The sequence below is a fragment of the Salmo salar genome, chromosome ssa10 (assembly GCF_905237065.1).
Source record: "Salmo salar chromosome ssa10, Ssal_v3.1, whole genome shotgun sequence".
NCBI lineage: Eukaryota > Metazoa > Chordata > Actinopteri > Salmoniformes > Salmonidae > Salmo > Salmo salar.
In genome coordinates, this window is record NC_059451.1 from 19,084,573 (window position 1) to 19,099,492 (window position 14,920).

Consider the following 14,920-nt stretch of genomic DNA (forward strand, 5'->3'; position numbering starts at 1 on the left):
AGTGAGGTCCATACAGAAATGGTTTGTCGAGATCGGTGTGGAAGAACTTGACTGGCATACACAGAGCCCTGACCTCAACCCCATTGAACACCTTTGGGATGAATTGGAACATCGACTGTGAGCCAGGCCTAATCGCCCATCATCAATGTCGACCTCACATTTGTTCTTGTGGCTGAATGGAAGCAAGTCCCTGCAGCAAGGTTCCAACATAAAGTGGAAAGCCTTCCCAGGAGAGTGGAGGCTGTTATAGCAGCAAAGGGGGGGACCAACTCCATATTAATGCCATGATTTTGGAATGAGATGTTCGACTAGAGCAGGTGTCCACATACTTTTTGTCATGTAGTGTCTCAAGGTTTAACAAAATAGTAATTGTAGCTTTTCAATGCATTCTGCCCCACCCCCCCACCTAAAATTGATTTCCATTTAAAATCTATTTTCCCTAACCCCTAACCTGAACCCTAACCCTAAACCTAACCCTGAACCTAAACCTAACCCCTAAGTTTAAAATAGCATTTGTCCTCGTGGGGATGTGGGAAATGTCCCCATGAGGGAAAATGTTCCCTAATTGACTACCCTTGTGAGGACTTTTGGGGGATTTCCGGTACCCATGAGGATAGTGAATAACCCCCCCCCCGCCCCATCCCCTCCGCCCCCTCACACAATAATGCTAAGCTGCCGTGGCACATTACAAGCAGGCACGGATAGTCACCTCATGCTAACAGCCATCTGAATCTCAGGTATCCTCCCAAAAGCATGTAATATAAACTCATTAAGCCAAACTGTAATATAATGAGTAATATAATGAAGTTCACATTCTAGTTACAGGATGATATGACTGTCCTATTTTTGGAAATTGGTACACTGGTTGAAAGATCCTCCAACGAAGCAACTGATCAACTACATCCCCTCATTCCCTGGAATCTATGGATGAAAAAAGGCCATAATTAGATACTGGAAAATGGTCAAACATACATGAATTTACAAAGTAATGTAGTTATAAGAGGGAGAGTAGTACCTTATCGACAACAGTCCTCAGATGCTGTACCCATTTGTGGCTGGGATTGGCACAAACAGTCTTCCCTTTCTTCAGTATGAACCTATGGATATTAGACACATGGTGGGAGATATATATATTTATTTTTTCATTAGACTCTCAATGCCCGTATTGTTTTTTAGATTCATATTCTATGAGGAGAAAAAAAGGAAAACAAACGATTTCATATTTCTCTTTCAACAAGTCCTCTTGACATGTAACTTGAGGACATTTTCCTACCAGTGTCACAATGATTGACTGTTATGCGTGGCTTTCTTTTTATTTGGACACTTAATTGTGTTAAAGGGCAGGCTGACAGAAGGTGAGGATATGTTGCAACACACTCACACAATGGCCTTGATGTTGCAGCCTCCATCTGTTTCCTGTATCCTGTAGCGTACAACATTCCTCTTGGTACTCTTCTTCAGGCCAGCAACATGCCTCAGACAGCAGTTCTCATAGGACCCTAACAACAAGCATGAGGAAGTTAAATGGTTACAGTCTTCTCTATACTCTTATTGTGCTGACCCATGACATACTGTCATGTAGGGATATTTCAGTAGCAAATGGTTTAAATTGTGCAATTGTAATAGCAAAATAGTGTAATGATTAGTTTCTGTAATTTGAAAAAAAATGATGAGTTAAGGTATTGCAGATGTATGCAAGAGAGACATCAAAGGGACTTCATATTTAAGCTGCTTGAAGTTGCATATGAGCTATGTAAACTACCGTCAAAGTCAAAGTGTTGCGAAATCTGGTGCCAGGCGATTTGAGACAATGTTTTGAAAGGAGGGGGAGACAGATATCCCAACACATCAGTCTAAAATTCTCCCATAAATAATTATCTACATTATTTTGAGTGGCCAAATATTCCTCTTCTGGGCAAAGTATGGACCATTGGAAGCTTGTATTAAAAACTTTAAATACATAGAACAACTTTTCTCCATTCCAGAGGTACAATGAGGTCTCCAGGCACAACAATGCATTAAGTGTACAAATGTGGAGTGTAGGCTACTATGTACAGTAGATTTATTTTCAACAAGAAGTAAATTACAAGAAGTACTGAGAATGAACCAAAACACATGAAAGGCTTGCTTTACACTGTTACACCAATTTCAGTGAACATAAACTTCATAATAATGAATCTACAGAATATGAATACTGTTCCTTAGATTGTTTAATGGTGCCTACCTTGAGCCAGAGTGAGGTACATGCATGCCAGGAGCAGGAGAAAGAACAGAGCCTGGAACCTCATGGTGTCACTGCTGCTGTATGGTCCGCTGCAAGAACAGGACAGAATGCAAAGCAAGTGAAGCTTTCTCTTTTTAATACCTCCTCCACATCATCAACGTGATGTTTGTATTGAGACCACCCTATCTACAATACCAGTATGTTCCCATTCTAGACCCCAATACTAGACCCCCACGCTGACCCCTTGATTACAAACACTTCCTTCTTGGTACCAGTCAACCAGATCCAGATGTCTTCAGCTGTTTTCTCCTGCTGTTATTTGTTTGGCTGAAACTCTGACCATGTTCTAATAAATCAACAACCAATGAGATAAAGCCAAACTCTGTCTCTTGAGCCAGCTGTATAAACTTCTGTCTTTTATTAGTTAGAAATGCAAAAGTACAGAATGTTTACAACATTAATCCGAAAGTTAGTGAAGTATGAATTCAGCATTAGGCAAGGATATAAACACGCACTAGGTCAACATATAAACAGTCCTGACAACCTCTCAACACAAAAGCCTACACACACCAACAAAGCAGAACATGCCGCAAATAAGCTCCTCAAAACTTACAAAGTATCTCAGCAGAAATGTCCTCGTTGAGTTCCCTTGGCTGTTTTATAGCTGCTACATGATACCTTCACCTCTCCACCAACCCTGTTACCTCAATCAGCCACACCTCCTCTGGCATGACAACCACAGTATGTTTTACAATTGCTGGGAAGAGGTACAATTTGAACAAGATTCACAATCGAATGCCACTGAACTGTTTTTCTTCGCTCAGTCGAGTGAAAAGATGAGTGACAAACTGTGGAACTGTTCCCTTCTCAGGGGGGCTTACATAGGGCCCCTCCTTCCTATCAGAGAATGATCTGAGGTTCAGGGAGCCAGGCCAGCGCTCAGTATACAGGATCAGGACTTGTTTTAGTCATTTACCAACTGTTAAAATCAATTACATCCTTCGAACCAAGAAAATGCGGACCACACACAGACTCCTCCTTAAATATATTTTGTACAACAGCACTGAAAGCACTGTCTGGAAACCCACTGTCTGCAACTGATTGAATACCAGCCTGTGTGTTTATGTAAGATCCGATGCCTGATCTTTATCCAAGCAATTATGTCAAAAGTAGCTTCCGCTGTTGAAACGTCATTGAATCACAAGTTCATTACAAGCTAATAGGAAGCATTGAATTGCAATCAAATATTGTCTAATATTACATAACAATACATACTGGCTGAGGCAAGAAAATTGTATCTATGATGTCTTGGGTAGCAGTTTTTCTTTGTGTTGATGCACATTAATAAAACATTGCTTAGGGACTTGAATAAAGTTCTGAAATGCAATTGTCCCATCAGTATGGATTTAAATCATTGCACCTGTTTCCTTTTGAGACCATCTTACTTGTAAAAAAAACTATTGACAAGACAAGCCACAATGTGATGTCCCTGAACTTTATTCATATTTCATTTTAATAGATTCCCCACAGTCAAATGGCCATTGGGAAAATACTTGTAACTCCTTTTCGCAAAGTGTTATTGAGACACAATAAAATGTAGATATCTTCTGTTCAATTTGAAAATATGACTTCCTGCCAGTTATATGCTATAATTCTCCCAGTCTTGTTCATCTTTGATACTTTTCTTCGAAAATGGGAATCTATGATCCATTTGCATTCATTGAAAAGTCAACACTTTACATATTTTGAAAAAGGACTGACAAAATAGCCAATTAAAACTCAGAGTGGGAAGGAAATATGTTGCCATCCAATAATGTTGTTGGTATCCTTAGCCCAAAAAATTGTGCCCTAATGACCTTTAGCATGGAGCAACATGTATTTTTTATTTTACCGTGTCTTAACATTTGGCAGTAAATTCAGATGTATGAGTTTCTGTTTACTGTGAAACTAAATGTTACGTAAGAAACTGCCAAAGAAATTATAACAAAACTGTTGGGAAAATAAAGTAACATGATCCTGTTAAGCTGTTACAGGAAAATTATTAATCTTCTTGTCAAGAGTATAGGGGTCACAGTCATGATTTATTGAATACTCTGCAGTTCAGGATGTACTTTATTATAAGGATAGGCATGCTTTGGTGTTAATCCCAAAGGAAAACGTACCTAAGATTTCTGCTGTTTCTGCTTTCATTGCAGGATGAGATATATTTGGAAAATTGAGACTGTATAGGCTACTTTTTAGTGAAGGTGTTTCAGGTTTCAAGTTTTATTGGCAAATGCACAGGATCCCTCCCGAACTTTCATTGCGCACACCTGGAACCTATTCCCACTGATTGTATTTGTATATATGTGCCCTTTGTTCACTATGGTCTTGTCGATTATTGTTACAATGTCCGTTGGTGAGTGTGAGTACCTGTGTTGTGTGTTTTGGGCTTTCGTGCCCTTGTGGATTGTGCAGATGATTACGGGTCTCGTCCCGTGTGTTAATCATCGTGCACGTGTGTTATTTATTTGAGGTACTGCTCGCTCTTTTGTTTGGGTTTCAACCTTGTGTTTTGTTCAGTGTTTTATTTGGTCTTCCTCCCCATGCCTTTACATGGCACGCCGTAATTTGGGGTATAATAAAAAAACGATTACACATTTCTGCGCCTGTCTCTCGATCCTTCATGCCAATGTGACAAACATGCGTAAAACAGTACAGGGAAATGCTTAACTTGCGAGCTCTTTCCGAACAATGCACAATAAATGTAGTAATAGAGATCTGAAATAAAACATGTGAAATGCGAGAGAAGGAAAAAAAGACAAGAAAATGTAATAGCCCTACTGTCACGTCCTGACCAGTATAAGGGGTTATTTGTTATTGTAGTTTGGTCAGGACGTGGCAGGGGGTGTTTGTTATGTAAGAGGGGGTGTTTGTTTAGAGTGTCTCGGGGTTTGTTGGTCTATGTGCTTATGTAAGAGGGGTGTTTGTTTAGAGTGTTCCGGGGTTTTTGGTCTATGTTCTATGTTAGTGTATTTCTATGTTCAGTCTTTCTATTTCTATGTTTAGGGTTTGTTGATTGACCTTCAATTGGAGGCAGCTGTTCCTCGTTGCCTCTGATTGAAGGTCCTATGTATAGGGGTGTTTTTGCAATGGGATTTGTGGGTAGTTGTCCCTTGTTTTGTGTCTGTGCACCTGACAGGACTGTTTAGTGTCGTTCGTTGTTTTGTATACGTGATTTGTTTGTTTTTCTTTCTTTTGATTTAATAAAGATGAGTATACACGTTCCCGCTGCACCTTGGTCCAATCCTTACGACGCCCGTTACAGAACTACCCACCACCGACGGACCAAGCAGCGGGGTAAGGAGCTAGAGAGGAGCTATTGGGAGTCGTGGACCTGGGAGGAGATCCTAGCCAGAGAGGGACCATGGAGGAAGGCTGGAGAGGACCGGGAGTGTTTTGCTGGAACACGGTTGGCATGGAAGCCTGAGAGGCAGCCCCCCAATTTTTTTGGGGGGGGGCACCCGAGTAGTTTGGCTGGGCCAGGGTTGAGCCCTAAGCCAACTGCCGTGCTTACCAGAGGCAGCGTGGTACTGGTCAGGCCCCGTGCTATGGGGTGATGCGCATGGCGTCGAGGCCAAGCATCCACAGGCCGGTATGCTCGGTGCCAGCGTCCTGCATTTGCCGGGGGGAAGCGGGCACCCAGCCAGTAAGACCGCCAGTGCGCCTTCACGGTCCAGTGTATCCTGTTCCCGCTCCCCGCACTAGCCCTGAGGTGCGTGTCTCCAAAGCCAGCACCAGGCCTTCAATGCGTCAGCCCAGTCCAGGATGTCCTGTTCCCGCTTCTCGCACTAGTCTTGGGGTGTGTGTCTCCAGTCTGGTACCTCCACTACCATGCCCACGCACCAGGCCTCCAGTGCATCAGCCCAGTCCAGCTCGTCCTGCTCCTCGCACTAGCCCTGTGGTGCGTGTCCCTAGTCTGGCACTTCCTAAGCCAGCTCCACCCATCAGGTCTTTAGTGCGCAGTCTCCGTCCAGAGCTTCCGGCGACAGTGCCCCGTAGAGAGACGGCCCACAGTCCGGAGCCGAGAGAGACGGCCCACAGTCCGGAGCCGAGAGAGACGGCCCACAGTCCGGAGCCGAGAGAGACGGCCCACAGTCCGGAGCCGAGAGAGACGGCCCACAGTCCGGAGCCGAGAGAGACGGCCCACAGTCCGGAATCGGCGCAGCCAGAGTCGCCCTACAGCCCGAGGTCTCTAGCAACGCGCATCAGCCCGAGGTCTCTAGCAACGCGCATCAGCCCGAGGTCTTCAGCGATGTGCCATAGCCCAGAGACTTCGGGAGGGGTAAAGTTTAATGAGTATTTAGCGGGGGTGGACAGGTTAGGTTGGGGAGTAAGGCCGGAGCCTGAGCCACCTCCGTAGTGGGGGGGGTGTGTAGCACAAGAACCGTCGGTGACGGTGGCCACCCTCCCTTCCCTCCCTTTAGTTTGGGATAATTTTTTGTTTTGGGTTTATTTTGTGTGTTTAAGGTGCATCCGGGGTCGGCACCTTTGGGGGGGGGGGGGTGTACTGTCACGTCCTGACCAGTATAAGGGGTTATTTGTTATTGCAGTTTGGTCAGGACGTGGCAGGGGGTGTTTATGTAAGAGGGGGTGTTTGTTTAGAGTGTTCCGGGGTTTTTGGTCTATGTTCTATGTTAGTGTATTTCTATGTTCAGTCTTTCTATTTCTATGTTTAGGGTTTGTTGATTGACCTTCAATTGGAGGCAGCTGTTCCTCGTTGCCTCTGAAGGTCCTATGTATAGGGGTGTTTGTGCTATGGGGGTTTGTGGGTAGTTGTTTCCTGTTTTGTGTCTGTGCACCTGACAGGACTGTTTAGTGTCGTTCGTTGTTTTGTATACGTGATTTGTTTGTTTTTCTTTCTTTTGATTTAATAAAGATCAGTATACACGTTCCCGCTGCACCTTGGTCCAATCCTTACGACGCCCGTTACACCTACAGGTCTTGTACATGTCAGTGCAGTGCCAGTATCGTTATTACAATGTGCAGGGGTACTGGTAACTGGAGTGATTGAGGAAGGAATGTACATGTAATAAAAAGAGGACCATCGCGCTCTCCCAGAAGCTTGGCTGGTATGTAAAACCTGTGATTTCAGACAAAGAAAAAGTGTAATGGGTCCGCACTCAAAAATATGTTGCATAAAGCTTACTTCCTTTTTTATTTTTATTTTTTTTACTGTATCAGGGATAGCGTACGCTGTTTTGGCATTGCAGCCTTCTACAGTATGTAGGTATGATTATCTTCTTCTTCTCTGAGGTTAATTGGCAGAGTACACTCAAAGTGTATATATATCTGGAGTATTTCTCCTGTCTCATCCGGTGTCCTGTGTGAATTTAAGTATTCTCGCTCGCTCGCTCGCTCTCTCTCTCTCGACCTGAGCTCTCTCGACCTGAGCTCTAGGACCATGCCTCAGGACTACCTGGCCTGATGACTCCTTGCTGTCCCCAGTCCACCTGGTCATGCTGCTGCTCCAGTTTCAAGTGTTCTGCCTGCGGCTATGGAACCCTGACCTGTTCACTGGACGTGCTACCTTGTCCCGGACCTGCTGTTTTGGACTCTCTCTCTACCGCACAACTCTGAATGATCGGCTGACATTTACCCCTGAGGTGCTGTCCTGTTGCACCCTCTACAACCACTGTGATTATTATTATTATTATCAACGTTTGAAATCTTGGTCATGTTCTGTTATCTCCACCCGGCACAGCCAGAAGAGGACTGGCCACCCCCCAGAGCCTGGTTCCTCTGTAGATTTCTTCCTAGGTTCTGGCCTTTCTAGGGAGTTTTTCCTAGCCACCGTGCTTCTACCTCTGCATTGCTTGCTGTTTGGGGTTTTAGGCTGGGTTTCTGTACAGAACTTTGTGACATCAGCTGATGTAATAAGGGCTTTATAAATACATTTGATTGATTGATACAGTGCTCCCTGTAACATTTTGGCTGTAAAGTCCTGGAGATCCAGAAATCTATTTGCCGCCTTCACAAAGCTTCTAAGATTTGTTATTAGTTTGACTAGTGCAATTTATCACTTGCTCTATAAACGCAACAAAGTCCACCTTCTTCACTATTAGTATGTCGGGATCCTTCTCCTGCATGGCATTCACCGCAGACTGTGGGACATCCACTACCATCTCCTCTCTGCTCACTCCTTCAGCTATTTTCACTGCCTCCATATAGGAGACCTGCTGGATGTCCATGAACCTAGCTACTACCACCTCCGTCATCCATACATGGCACACCGGGACCTCGGGAATGTGATTCCCATCACAATTACAACACACTTCGTCTGACTCTTCAACTATAGTACTACATATTTATTCCTTTCACAAACACTTGCCACGTGTCCAAACTTTTTACAACTAACACTGCAACGGCTTCTGTTCATACGGTTTCACCTCATATCTCACATACCCAAGTTTTATATACAGTTGAAGTCGGAAGAGTCATTAAAACTTGTTTTTCAACCACCCCACAAATTTCTTGTTAACAAACTATACTTTTGGCAAGTTGGTTAGGACATCTACTTTGTGCATAACACAAGTAAATTTTCCAACAATTGTTTACAGACAGATTATTTCACTTATAATTCACTGTATCATAATTCCAGTGGGTCAGAAGTTTACATGCACTAAGTTGACTGTGCCTTTAAACAGCTTGGAAAATTCCAGAAAATAATGTCATGGCTTTAGAAGCTTCTGATAGGCTAATTGACATCATTTGAGCCAATTGGAGGTGTACCTGTGGATATATTTCAAGGCCTACCTTCAAACAGTGCCTCTTTGCTTGACATCATGGGAAAATCAAAATAAATATGCCAAGACCTCAGAAAAAAATTGTAGACCTCCACAAGTCTGGTTCATCCTTGGGAGCAATTTCCAAATGCCTGAAGGTGCCACGTTCATCTGTACAAACAATAGTACGCAAGTATAAACACCATCTGTTTCCTAGAGATGAATATACTTTGGTGCGAAAAGTGCAAATCAATCCCAGAACCACAGCAAAGGACCTTGTGAAGATGCTGGAGGAAACAGGTACAAAAGTGTCTATATCCACAGTAAAACGAGTCCTATATCGACATAACCTGAAAGGCCGCTCAGCAAGGAAGAAGACACTGCTCCAAAACCGCCATAAAAAAGCCAGACTACGGTTTGCAACTGCACATGGGGACAAAGATCGTACTTTTTGGAGAAATATCCTCTGGTCTGATGAAACAAAAATAGACGTTTGGCCATAATGACCATCATTTTGTTTGGAGGACAAAGGGGGAGGCTTGCAATCCGAAGAACACCATCCCAACCGTGAAGCACGGGGGTGGCAGCATCATGTTGTGGGGGTGCTTTGCTGCAGGAGGGACTGGTGCACTTCACAAAATAGATGGCATCATGAGGAGGACAATTATGTGGATATATTGAAGCAACATTTCAAGACATCAGTCAGGAAGTTAAAGCTTGTTCGCAAATGGGTCTTCCAAATGGACAATGACCCCAAGCAAATTTCCAAAGTTGTGGCAAAATGGCTTAAGGACAACACAGTCAAGGTATTTGGAGTGGCCATCACACAGCCCTGACCTCAATCCTGCAGAAAATGTGTGGGCAGAACTGAAAAAGCGTGTGCGAGCAAGGAGGCCTACAAACCTGACTCAGTTACACCAGCTCTGTCAGGAGGAATGGGCCAAAATTCACCCAACTTATTGTGGGAAGCTTGTGGAAGGCTTCCTGAAGCGTTTGACCCAAGTTAAACAATTTAAAGGCAATGCTACCAAATACTAATTGAGTGTATGTAAACTTCTGACCCACTGGGAATGTGATGAAAGAAATAAAAGCTGAAATAAATCATTCTTTCTACTATTATTCTGACATTTCACATTCTTAAAATAAAGTGGTGATCCTAACTGACCTAAGATATAGGGAATTTTTACTAGGATTTAATGTCAGGAATTGTGAAAAACTGAGTTTAAATGTATTTGGCTAAGGTGTATGTAAACTTCTGACTTCAACTGTAAGTTGGGAAACCACTTCATCAAAGGACAGTAAAACTGATAGGTTTTGCTCCTTCCTTCCATCTGTCATTCGTTTCAATCGGAGTGCGTCTACCACTCCTGGAATATTATCCCTAAACCAGACAGCCGCTATGTCCAACGAAACACCAGAGATGACACCTTTAACTGGTGCCCTACTCTGAAAGTCATAACTTTCCACATCATACGCCGCCATCTTGTTGAGCCACAGAGCTTTCTCCTTTTGCTCTGTTGACACACACGAAACCAGTATCATACCGCTCCTGGTCACTCGAATCGATTCCACTTTACCCAATTTGTCCTTCACCATCTTTGAGACCGCAAACGGGTCACCGAAAAAAAACATCCTTGCTCATGAATCGCACTCCAACCATGAACTGCATTTCCAACTTTAGCTCTTTTCACTTCACATTTCTTTACCATCATCTACTCATTCTCACCAACTGTACTTGTGCCAAGAGAATCACACAATACTTTCGCTTCCGCTATTGCTCCTCCAGTCATCCCCCGGACTCCCTATCTCTTTGCTGTGAAAGATGCGAGAGTTTGTGTTCTCATTCCAGCACAGCTGTTGCTTCGCCAACTTTTTCTCTATTTGTACAATTCTCTTTTAATTCAAAACAGCATTTGTAGGGAACAACCGACGAGCTGCAGGTGCTTCTAATCAGAGTTGCCACTCATCTGCCAATCAGGGATGTGGCTTTTCTTGTCTACCTGTATACAAGTTAGTTACAAAGAAATACAGAATTATAAGGTAAGGAGCGGGCACGAAGGGAAATTCATGAATAGCTTGACTTAGGTGTCTGCTCACTTGGATACACTATATCAATTTATGAGATACAGTGCATTCGGAAAGTATTCAGACCCATTGACTTTTTCAGCATTTTGTTACATTACAGCCTTATTCTAAAATGGATTAAATTGTTTTTACACACAATACCCCATAATGACAAAGAAAAAACAGGTTTTTAGACATTTTTGCACATTTATATAAAAGAAATCTGAAATTTACAGTACCAGTCAAAAGTTTGGACACACCTCGTCATTCCAGGGTTTTCCTTTATTTTGACAATTTTCTACATTGTAGAATAATAGTGAAGACATCAAAACTATGAAATAACACATATGGAATCATGCAGTAACCAAAAAAGTGTTAAACAAATCAAAATATATTTTATATTTGAGATTCTTCAAAGTATCCACCCTTTGCCTTTGACAGCTTTGCACGCTCTTGGCATTCTCTCAAACAGCTTCATGAGGTAGTCACCTAGAATGCATTTCAATTAACAGGTGTGCCTTGTTAAAAGTTAATTTGTGGATTTTTCTTCCCTTTTTAATGCATTTGCCAATCAGTTTGTGACAAGGTAGGGGTAGTATGCAGAAGAAAGCCTTATTTGGTAAAAGACTAAGTCCATATTATGGCAAGAACAGTTCAAATAAGGAAAGAGAAACGACAGTCCATCATTACTTAAAACAGGAAGGCCAGTCAATATTGAACATTTCAAGAACTTTCAAAGTTTCTTCAAGTGCAGTCGCAAAAACCATCAAGCTCTGTGATGAAACTGGCTCTCATGAGGAGCACCACAGGAAAAGAAGACCCAAGAGTTACCTCTGCTGCCGAGGATAAGTTCATTAGAGTTACCAGCCTCAGAAATTGCAGCCCAAATAAATGCTTCACAGAGTTCAAGTAACAGACACATCTCAAAATCAACTGTTCATAGGAGACTGTGTGAATCAGGCCTTCATGGTTGAATTGCTGCAAAGAAACCACCACTAAAGGACACCAATAATAAGAAGAGACTTGCTTGGCCCAAGAAACACAAGTAATGGATATGGAAATCTGTCCTTTGGTCTGATGAGTCCAAATTTGAGATTTTTGGTTCCAACTGATGTGTCTTTGTGAGACGTAGGGTGGGTGAACAGATGATCTCCGCATGTGTGGTTCCCACAATGAAGTATGGAGGTGGAGCATTTCACTACACTCACAATAACATCTGCAAACCATGTGTATGTGACCAATACAATTTGATTTGATGTGATGGTGCTTTGCTGGTGACACTGTCAGTGATTTATTTAGAATGCAAGGCACACTTAACCAGCATGGCTACGACCGCATTCTGCAGTGATACGCCATCCCATCTGGTTTGCGCTTAGTGGGGCTAACATTTGTTTTTCAACAGGACAATGACCCAAAACACACCTCCAGGCGGTGTAAGTAATGAGATGCTGCATCAGATGACCTGGCCGCCACAATCGACGACCTCAACCCAATTAAGAGGGTTTAGGATGAGTTGGACCGCAGAGTGAAGGAAAAGCAGCCAGTAAGTGCTCAGCATATATGGGAGCTCCTTCAAGACTGTTGGAAAAGCATTCCTCATGAAGCTGGTTGAGAGAATGCTAAGAGTGTGCAACGCTGTCATCATGGCAAAGGGTGGCTACGGTGAAGAATCTAAAATCTAAAATATTTTTTGATTTGTTTAACACTTTTTTAATTACTGCATGATTCCATATGTGTTATTTCATAATTGTGATGTCTTCACTATTATTCTACAATATAAAAATAAAGAAAAACCCTTGAATGAGTGGGAGTGTCCATACTTTTGACTGGTACTGTACATTTACATAAGTACTCAGTACTTTGTTGAAGCACCTTTGGCAGTGATTACAGCCTCGAGTCTTCTTGGTTATGACGCTACAATCTTGGCACACCTGTATTTGGGGAGTTTCTCCCATTCTTCTTTGCAGATCCTCTCAAGCTCTGTCAGGTTGGATGGGGAGCATCGCTGCACAGCTATTTTCAGGTCTCTCCAGAGATGTTCGATCGTGTTCGAGTCTGGGCTCTGGCTGGGCCCTTCATGTACATTCAGAGACTTGTCCCGAAGCCACTCCTGCGTTGTCTTGGCTGTGTGCTTAAGGTCGTTGTCCTATTGGAAGGTGAATCTTTGCCCCAGTCTGAGGTGCTGAGCGCTCTGGAGCAGGTTTTCATCAAGGATCTCTCAGTACTTTGCTCCGTTCATCTTTCCCTCGATCCTGACTTGTCTCCCAGTCCTTGCCGCTGAAAAACATTCCAACAGCATGATGCTGCAGCCAACATGCTTCACCGTAGGGATTGTGCCAGGTTTCCTCCAGACTTTTGGCATTCAGGCCGAAGAGTTCCATATTGTTTTCATCAGAGCAGAGAATCTTGTTTCTCATGGTCTGAGAGTCTTTATGTGCCTTTTGGCAAACTCCAAGCGCGCTGTTGTGTACCTTTTACTGAGGATTGGCTTTTGTCTGGCCACTCTACCATAAAGGCCTGATTGGTGGAGTGCTGCAGAAATGGTTGTCCTTCTGGAAGGTTCTCCCATCTCCACAGAGGAACTCTGGAGCTATTTCAGAGTGACCATCAGGTCACCTCCCTGACCTCACCTCCCTGACCTTCTCCCCGGAATGCTCAGTTTGACCGGGCGGCCAGCACTAGAAAGAGTCTAGGCAGTTCCAAACTTTTTCTATTTGAGAATGTTGGTGGCCACTATGTTCTTGGGGAACTTCAATGCTACTGACATTTTTGGTACCCTTCCCCAGATCTGTGCCTCGACACAATCCTGTCTCGGAGCTCTACGGACAATTCCTTCGAGTCTCATAGCAAAGGGTCTGAATAGTTATGTAAATCGGGTATTTCTGTTTTTTATTTTTAATGAATTTTCTTAAAACCTGTTTTTCGCTTTTTCATGATGGGGTATTGTATGTAGATTGATGAGGAAAGTTTTTATTTAATCCATTTTAGATTAAGGCTGTAACATAACAAAATGCGGAAAAAGTCAAGGGGTCTGAATACTTTCTCCAAATGCACTGTAGCTTACCATAAAGAACATCAGGCTCAGCCGTTCATAAATATGTGGGACTGACTCATAAACAATATGCAAAATCTGATATGGACTGTGTTCAAATATAAAGTATCATAGTATGAGTCATAATACCCATAAAACCTAGCTGTTGAACAGGGAAACGGTTCCAATCGTTTTTTCACCATTCATTTTTCCCATAGACGATTTTAGGAACACTTAAAATAAGGGCTGTGTTTCATGTAGGCTTACCCTGGCATGAAGTTTTGATAACCATGTAGGTCTCTCTTGGACAAGGTGACTTTCATGACACCTCCGCTGTGGGACTCTATTTACAGTCTAAATTTGGCCTATTTGAAGGAGATGAGATGTAGTTCTTCCTTTAAAACTTCTTCAGGATCGGTGTCCCGTCTGCGGGACAGTTGAGCTAACGTAGGCTAATGTGATTAAAGAGATTTCTTTTGTTGGCATATCTGATATGGGCAGAAAGCATAAGTTCTTGTTAATCTAACTGCACCGTCCAATTTACAGTAGCTATTAGAGTGAAAGAATACCATGCTATTGTTTGAGGAGAGTGCACAATTGTGAACTTGAAAATGTATGGATAAACCAATTTGGCACATCCGGCGCCGACAGAGATGGCCGCCTCGCTTCGCGTTCCTAGGAAACTATGCAGTATTTTGTTTTTTTATGTGTTATTTCTTACATTGTTACCCCAGGAAATCTTAGGTTTTATTACATACAGTTGGGAGGAACTATTGGATATAAGAGCAACGTCAACTCACCAACATTATGACCAGGAATACGACTTTCCCAAAGCGG

General features: G+C 43.0%; 1 protein-coding gene across 1 annotated transcript; it reads right to left on the minus strand.

Moving 5' to 3' along the window:
- Positions 1-307: 307 nt before the first annotated feature.
- On the minus strand, positions 308-3,041 carry LOC106613704 (C-C motif chemokine 25). The gene is made up of 5 exons (XM_014216239.2): positions 2,838-3,041; positions 2,225-2,313; positions 1,382-1,499; positions 1,016-1,097; positions 308-921 (listed from the first exon to the last, which is right to left on the minus strand). Exons 2-5 carry the CDS (start codon positions 2,286-2,288, stop codon positions 898-900), a joined length of 288 nt encoding a protein of 95 aa, XP_014071714.1. The 5' UTR covers positions 2,289-2,313; positions 2,838-3,041; the 3' UTR covers positions 308-897.
- Between the last annotated feature and the right edge of the window lie 11,879 nt (positions 3,042-14,920).